Raw genomic sequence first — 7831 nt, 5'->3', positions numbered from 1 at the left:
CTGTAATCCCAGCTACTTGGGAGGCTGAGGCAGGAGAATGGCGTGAACCCGGGAGGCAGAGCGGAGATCACGCCACTGCACTCCAGCCTGGGCAATAGAGTGAGACTCCGTCTCAAAAAAAAAAAAAAAAGAAAAAAGGTTGCAAAAAATAAATAAAATATGACAGAGTTAAAAAAAAAAAAGTCTTGGCTAGTCCTGAATTCTAGAAATCTCCTCTTCCAACTGAAGATTTTGAGCTGGGTCCTATGGCAAGGACAGCATACTTTTGTCCTCAAAGGCCTCCTGACCAGGGATGAGCTTCAGTCTGAGAGAAGCTATCTGAACCACTCCTATAAGTTGTTTTGATTTGGGGCTGAACCAGTGTACGGAGCATTTTGGGGATGGTGGACCTTTGTGGTGTATCAGTTAGCTCCTACTGTGTAACAAACCACCCTAACACTTAATGCCTTAAAATAAATAAATATTTATTATAGCTCATGATTCTATGGGTGGACTAGGATGCTGGGATGACTTGGCTAGGGCCAGCTCATCTAGGATAGCCTCCGTCAAATGGGGCTTGAGCAATGCCTCCTCTAGCAGGCTACCAGGATTACTTACATAATATGAAGGCCCCCTGGCAGCAATAGAGGGAAAGTCCCAATGTCCAAGTATGTCCCATTGGTCACAGCAACTCACATGGCCAAGCCCACCTCAGCCTTGATCTCCTGGGCTCAAGCGATCCTCCTACCTCAGCCTCCCAAGTAGCTGGGACTATCAGCCAAGCCCATGCTAGATCAGTCAAGTACAGCCTAGATTAGTCAAGCCCAGCCTAGATTACCTAAACCCAACCTGGATCAGCAGAGCCAAGACTAGATCTGCCAAGTCCAACCTAGATCAGCCAAATTCAGCCCAGATCAGCCAAGGACAGCCCAGATCAGCCCAGCCCACCCTGGCTCAGCTGAGCCAAGCCCAGATCAGCCAAGTCCAGCCTAGATCAGCTAAGTCCCAGCCAACCTGTAGTTCATGAAAAATAACACATGATTGTTTTCAGTCACTGTATTTTGGGGTGATTTGTTATACAGCAAATTAAGTGGGTGCTTGGGGTTTCTCACAGGCTGTGTGTGTCCTGAACATGAAATTGCACCACCTCTTAAGGGCTGGGGCACAGGCTCTAAGCTGCCAGGATTCTAATTCAAGTTGCATGTTCCCTCCATGGGGAGGTGGTCTCGGTTTTTGGACAGGGGACAGAGGAACCAAAAACAAAGCATGTGTCTTAGGAAAGGAGCGGGGAGTGAAGCCCACAGGATGGGCAGGGCCTTACTGCCCCAACTGGTGGACATCGCAGTGCAGGTCTAGCAAGGTAATTTATTTTTTATTTTTGTTTTTTGAGACACCGTCTCACTCTATTGCCCAGGCTGGAGTGCAGTGGTGCGATCCTAGCTCACTGCAGCCTTGAGCTCCTGGGCTCAAGCAATCCTTCTACCTCAGCCTCCCGAGTAGCTAAAATTACAGGCATGAGCCACTATACCTGGCTAGGGATTTTTTTTTTTTTTTTTTTTGAGATGGAGTCTCACTCTGTCACCCAGGCTGGAGTGCAGTGGCGTGATCTCGGCTCACTGCAACCTCTGCCTCCTGGGTTCAAGCGATTCTCCTGCCTCAGCCTCCCGAGTAGCTGGGATTACAGACATGCACTACCACGTCTGGCTATTTTTTGTATTTTTAGTAGAGAAAGGGTTTGCCATGTTGGCCAGGATGGTCTCGAACCCCTGACCTCAGGTGATCTGCCAGCCTTGGCCTCCCAAAGTGCTGGGATTACAGGCGTGAGCCACTGTGCCCAGCCTAAATCTGTTTTTTATTTATGTTATTTTTGACTTATAGATGGGTTTATCAGGACTTAACCCCATCAAGCATCTGTGTTAACTCCTGCAACAATATGGCTGGTTCCCAAATGCAGTGTCCCAAGTGAAAGAAGCCAAAACAAAAGGCCACACACTACAATTGTATATTTATATGACATTCTGAGAAAGGCAGGCGTGCTGGACAGAAAACAAATGAGTTGTTGCCTAGGGCTGGGGCTGGGGGAGGAGCTGACTGAGAAGCCACAGCAGGGAATTTTTTGGGTAGATGGAAATGTTTTGTATCTTGATTATTACAGTAATTACACAGTTCTATGAATTTGCTAAAAACTTTTAGAATTGTATACTGAAAAGGGTAAAATGTAGTATATGTAAATTAGCCCTCAACAAACCTGAAAAAATCCCCAAACGAATGTAACAGTAGGGGAATTGCCAGGGTGGGATGGAGGAGGAGGAGGAGGGGGAGGGAGAGGAGGAGAAGGAGAAGGGAGGAGGAGGAGAATGAGGAAGAAGAGGAGGAGGAGGGAGAAGGGAGGAGGAGGAGGGGGAGAAGGAAGAAGGAGGAGAGAAGAAGGGAGGAGGAGGAGGAAGAAGGGGAGGAGGAGAAAGGAGATGGAGGGAGGAGAAGGAGGAAGGAGAAAGGAGGAGGAGAAAGGAGGAAGGAGGAAAAGAAGAAGAGGAGAAGGAAGGAGGAAGGAGGAGGAGGAAGGAGGAAGAAGAAAAGGAAGGAGGAGGAAGGAGGAGGAGAAAGGAAGAAGGGGAGGAAGAGGAAGGGGAAAGGAGAGGGGGAAAGAGGAGGAAGAGGAGGAAGGAGGAAGAGGAGGAGGGGGAAGGAGGAGGAAGAGGAGGAGGAAGGAGGAAGAGGAAGGAGGGAGGAGGAAGAGAAGGAGGAGGGAGGAAGAGGAGGAAGAGGAAGGAGGGAGGAGGAAGAGAAGGAGGAGAGAGGAAGAGGAGGAGGAGGAAAGAGGGAGGAGGAGGAAGGAGGAAGAGGAGGAAGAGGAAGGAGGAGGGAGGACAAGGAAGAGGAGCAGCAGCAGGTAGCAACTGGGACTGAGATTCAGCATGACTGCATAAGGGATTCACTTGAACAACCCACGTTCTCTCTATAAGGCCCTACCTGCCCGCTGGGCACCTCCCAGGGTAAGGGCCAGCATTCTTCGGTGACACTATGGATCACACAATGAAGAAGATGCAAAAGTCATACCTGCTCTCCCCCAATGGTGTCACTCTGTAGCCGTTTCCCCCCACCAGAGGGGAGACAGGGAAGAGGCGAGGGGATGGAAGAGAACTAAATCAGAGACGGAATTCCAGCCTCATCTGCAGAACGGACACAATGGTCCAGACCTTGCGGAGTCCAGAGGGGCAGATGGGAGGACCATGCACACGTGCTGAGCCCTGTGTGGGTGTCAACTTTTGGGAGCAGCCACTAGCCCACGGTGTGAATTCCGGTCACACTTCTTACAAGCTGTATGACCTTGGACAAGTGTGTTAACCTTTCTGGGCCTCAGTTTCCTCATTGATAAACTGAGATTTTGTGCTTCCGTGAGATTGCTGTGAGAGATTCAATAAATGTAAAGACCTTTGTTCTGGCCAGGCACGGTGGCTCATACCTGTAATCCCAGCACTTTGGGAGGCCAAGGCAGCAGGTCACTTGAGTCCAGGAGTTTGAGACCGGCCTGGCCAACATGGTGAAACCCCATCTCTACTAAAAATACAAAAATTAGCCAGGCATGGTGGTGCGCATCTGTAATCCCAGCTACTTGGGAGGCTGAGGCAGGAGAATTGCTTGAACCCGGGAGGTGGAGGTTGCAGTGAACTGAGATCACACCACTGCACTTAAGCCTGGATGACAGAGTGAGACTTTGTCTCAAAAAAAATTATTTTTTCTTATTTATTTATTTTTATTAATAGAAATGAGATCTTACTATGTTGCCCAGGCTGGTCTCAAACTCCTGGGCTCACACAATCCTCCCACCTTGGCCTCCCAAAGTGCTGGGATTACAGGCATGAGCCACCACGTCTGGCATTGTTTTCAGAGTGGGAGCTCATCTGCTTTTTTTTTTTGAGACGGAGTCTGGCTCTGTCGCCCAGGCTGGGGTGCGGTGGCTGGATCTCAGCTCACTGCGAGCTCTGCCTCCCAGGTTTACGCCATTCTCCTGCCTCAGCCTCCCAAGTAGCTGGGACTACAGGCGCCCGCCTCGTTTTTTGTATTCTTTAGTAAAGACAGGGTTTCACCGTATTAGCCAGGATGGTCTCAATCTCCTGACCTTGTGATCCGCCCGTCTTGGCCTCCCAAAGTGCTGGGATTACAGGCTTGAGCCACCGCGCTCGGCTCATCTTTTTTAACCTATCCTGCAGCCTGAATCATTCGTGGACTCTACCACGGCCCTCAGTGTGTGAACTCAAACCACCTGTTCATTCGTTGGTCCTGCTTTTGTTCAGGCCCCAGGCTGCCAGCTGGTGTCATCATAACTCACTCATGGGCCAGGGCTGCTCGGACATTCTGAAGTCATTTCTCATGTGAGCCGTGTCCAACTGCCAGGGCCGGGTGGTCCTGTGCAGGCTGTGGGTGCGGTGTGCACCGTGGCTGATGGCTGAGTGGCAGTGCTGCTCTTACATAATCAGTTTCTCTCCTCCTTTCTCTTCCCAGAGCCAGATTTCACACTGAGCAGCTGCAGTCGGAGAAATCAGAGAAAGCGTCACCCAGCCCCAGATTCCGAGGGGCCTGCCAGGGACTCTCCTCGTGCTCCTTGGAAAGGAAGACCCCGAAAGACCCCCCAAGCCACCGGCTCAGACCCGCTTCTGGGCTGCCATGGGACTCGCAGCCACCGCCCCCAGGCTGTCCTCCACGCTGCCGGCCAGATAAGGGCAGCTGCTGCCCTTGGGGCACCTGCCCGATCCTGCAGCCTGGCCACTCCTCCAGGGCCAGCTCTTCCCTGACTCAGTGGCTACCTCTGCTGCCCCGAGGCCATGTAGGCCGTATTAGGCCTCTGTGGACACACTGCTGGGGACAGCGCCTGAGCTCTCAGGGGGACGAGGAACGCCACCATGCCCCGGGGCTTCGCCTGGCTGCGCTGTGAGTACTGGGGGGGGGTCCCTGGGGACCTGCCCTGGGAGGCCTTGGCCTAGATCCAGGATCTGCTGTAACCATAGCAACCAGGGCATTCTTGCTGGTGAGAAGTTGCGATGCTTAACAGTCAGACTGCAGACACCCTCTGGGATTCCCACGGCCACCCTCTGCCTTGTCTGCCGCTGACTTCAGGCTCTGACCGGCAAGCTGGGTGGGCGGTTCTGGCTGGGTGCGCATGGTCCTCAGGGTGGTCTTAGGTCGGGGCAGGCACTGGGGGTAGGTGGCAGCATCTCACCTTTCCAGGCTTGTGGGCACTGGGGAGCCCCGTGCGGGCAGCAGAGGCAGAGTCCTGGGTGTGGCCGGTGGGGGGTGGGGTGGGGGCTGGTGAAAGTGTCCAGGGATCCAAGACCCACGGCAGAAGAGCAGCCAGGTGCCTGGAGAAGGCAGCCTGTTCCCCTCCGACCCTCCCTCCTAACAGAACAGAATTAAAAAGCAGAGTGATAACACTGTTGGAAAAAGAAAAATAAGTTGAAATGAGGACAGAAAGGAAAAAAAGGATCTGGAAGCCTCTCATGCCTACTGGGTGGGAGGCCAGACCAAGATCCCCTGTCTCCAAGATTCAATTTAATTGACTCAAATTCAACACATTTTTCTGGTGCCTCCCACGTGCCCACTGCAGAGTCACTGCCATGACAACAAGGACCTTGCTGTCTCGTGCCTCTGTCTCCAACGCCTGGCACAGGGTTGAGTGCTCAGGAATTGTTTGAGGTTCGGAGTATGAGCCTGCGAGAGATTCAGAGAAGAGCTGGGTCCACCCTGGCCCTTGTGAAAATATACAACAAAGGGTTGGGACATTAGGGACGGGTGGAAGGACTCAGCTGGACCCAATGTTCTGGAAGCCCGTAGGTCATGAGAAGCAGGGTGCAATGTGGGGGAGGGGCTGCTGGAAATGGTCTAGAAGGTGGGGTGGTGCTCACACAGGGAGACCTGGGGTCATAAGGCCTGTGTTCCAGGGAGAGGGGCCAGTGTGAGCAAAGGTTCAGCGGTGGGATGGTGAGGCCAGGCTGGGAGCTGGTTTGGACCCAGTTGGCGGAGGCCTTGAAAGCCAGGCAAAGCGTGCATCCCTCCCCACAGCAGGCAGCCCTGGAGGATTTGAGAGCCGGGCGGGGGTGTCGTCGTGATTGGGAGTTCCTCTGCTCTTGAAGATCAGTCTGGCGGTGTTTGTAGGAGTTGCTGTTGTCGCCGTCTGCACAGGAGGGAATAAGGGTCATTCTGGAGGTGGAGGTGCGAATGAAAGGCAAGGGATGCTGGGCTGGTGGCTCACGCCTGTGATCCCAGTGCTGTGGGAGGCCAAGGCAGGAGGATGGCTTGAGGTCAGGAGTTTGAAACCATGCTAGGCAACATAGCGAGACCCCATCTCTAAAAAAAAGGAAAATTAGCCAGGTGTGGTGGCATACATCTGTAATCTCAGCTACTCAGGAGGCTGAGGTGGGAGGATCACTTGAGCCCAGGAGGTTGAGGCTGCAGTAAGCAAGGATTACATCACTACATGGCAGCCTGGGCAACAGAGTGAGACCCTGTCTTTAAAAAAAAAAAAAAAAAGAAAAGAAAAGAAAAAGAGAGAAAGAAAAGCAAGGGAGATGGGGTAAAAGCTCCAGGAGGCAGGTCTTAGGACCAGGCAAGGACCCGATGGGGGATGAGGGAGAGGGAGAGCAGCAGATTTAGGTGGGGGCTGGTGCCCAGGGACTGGGGTGCTGAGGTAGTTGGGCTGCCATAACCAATTAGTATGCTTTGGGTGGCTTAGAGCAACAGCAACGTATGGTCTCACAGTTCTGGAGACTGGAAGTGTGAGATCAGGGTGCCTGCAGAGCTGTGTTCCCTCCAAAAGTGCTGGGAAGGAGCCTCCCTTGCCTCTTCCAGCTCCTGGTGGCTCCTGGCCTCCTTGGCCTGTGGCCTAGTCACTCAGATCTCCCTCTGTCTTTGTGCGGTCTTTCCCTCTACGTGTCTCTGTGTCCGCTCCTCTTCTTCCTAGCACACTAGTCCCTGGATTTAGGGACCTTCCTAAATCCAGGATGGCCTCATCTTGACATTCTTCATTTAATAACGCCTGTAAGTGGCACAGGACAGTCGAGCCCCCAAGGGGGCTTAGCCTGCAAGGGTTCTTGGCTTTGCCTAGGAGAGAATTCAAGGCAAGCTGGTAGGTAGGAGAAGACAGCTTTACTGAAGAGGTGTTACAGCTCCGTGCCAGCTCCTGCAGAGCAGGGCTGTGCCAGAGGAAGTGTACTGAGGAGCAGCTTAGGGCCGTTTGCAGTCATATTTATACCAACTTTTAATTGCATGCAGATAAAGGGGCAGTTTATGCAGACATTTCTCGTAACTTTTTGGGCCATTGGGTCATTGCTATGGAAAGGGGCGGTAACTCCCAGGCGTTGCCATGGCAATGGTAAACTGACATAGCACCCTGCTGGGCATGTCTTTTGGAATGCTGCTTCCACCCCGTCCATCCCTGTTTTCACTAGTCTTCAATTGGGTCCAGTGTCAGGACTCCGCCTCTGGAGTTGGTCCTACCTCCTACATCACAAAGACCCCATTTCCAAACAAGGTCACATTCTGGGGTTCGCGTGAGTGTGGATTTGGAGGAGATGCTATTTAACCCACTGCACAGGTTTAGATTTGGTCCCCGGGGCTGGGGGTGACAAGCCCCACTTGTCACTGCACATGGGGTCATCTCAGAGAGGGGGCAGGCCCCTCCTGCCCCCCACCCAGGGCCAGGGAACAAGGAAGGGAGTACTGTACTCACACAGATCTTTCTTCAACCTCCTTTCTGTCTGGCAGTTTGTTTTATTTACTATTCATTTATTTTTTAATTTATTTATTCATTTATTTATTTATTTATTTATTTAGAGACGGAGTCTTGCTCTGCCGC

At 52.4% G+C, this 7831-nt stretch overlaps 1 protein-coding gene across 1 annotated transcript in view; it reads left to right on the top strand.

The window, feature by feature from the left end:
* The window catches only part of IL34 (interleukin 34), a 95069-nt gene that overhangs the window by 75963 nt on the left and 11275 nt on the right, over window positions 1-7831 (top strand). The window contains exon 2 of the mRNA XM_011962134.1: window positions 4486-4911. Within this exon, the coding sequence (XP_011817524.1) occupies window positions 4884-4911 (28 nt within the window). The 5' untranslated portion in view covers window positions 4486-4883. The remainder of the gene's footprint in view (window positions 1-4485; window positions 4912-7831) is intronic.

Source organism: Colobus angolensis, unplaced genomic scaffold (genome assembly GCF_000951035.1).
Source record: "Colobus angolensis palliatus isolate OR3802 unplaced genomic scaffold, Cang.pa_1.0 Scaffold116, whole genome shotgun sequence".
Classification (NCBI taxonomy): Eukaryota; Metazoa; Chordata; class Mammalia; order Primates; family Cercopithecidae; genus Colobus; species Colobus angolensis.
The sequence above is the reverse complement of the archived record's forward strand: the minus strand, read 5'-3'. Positions and strand labels throughout refer to the sequence as shown.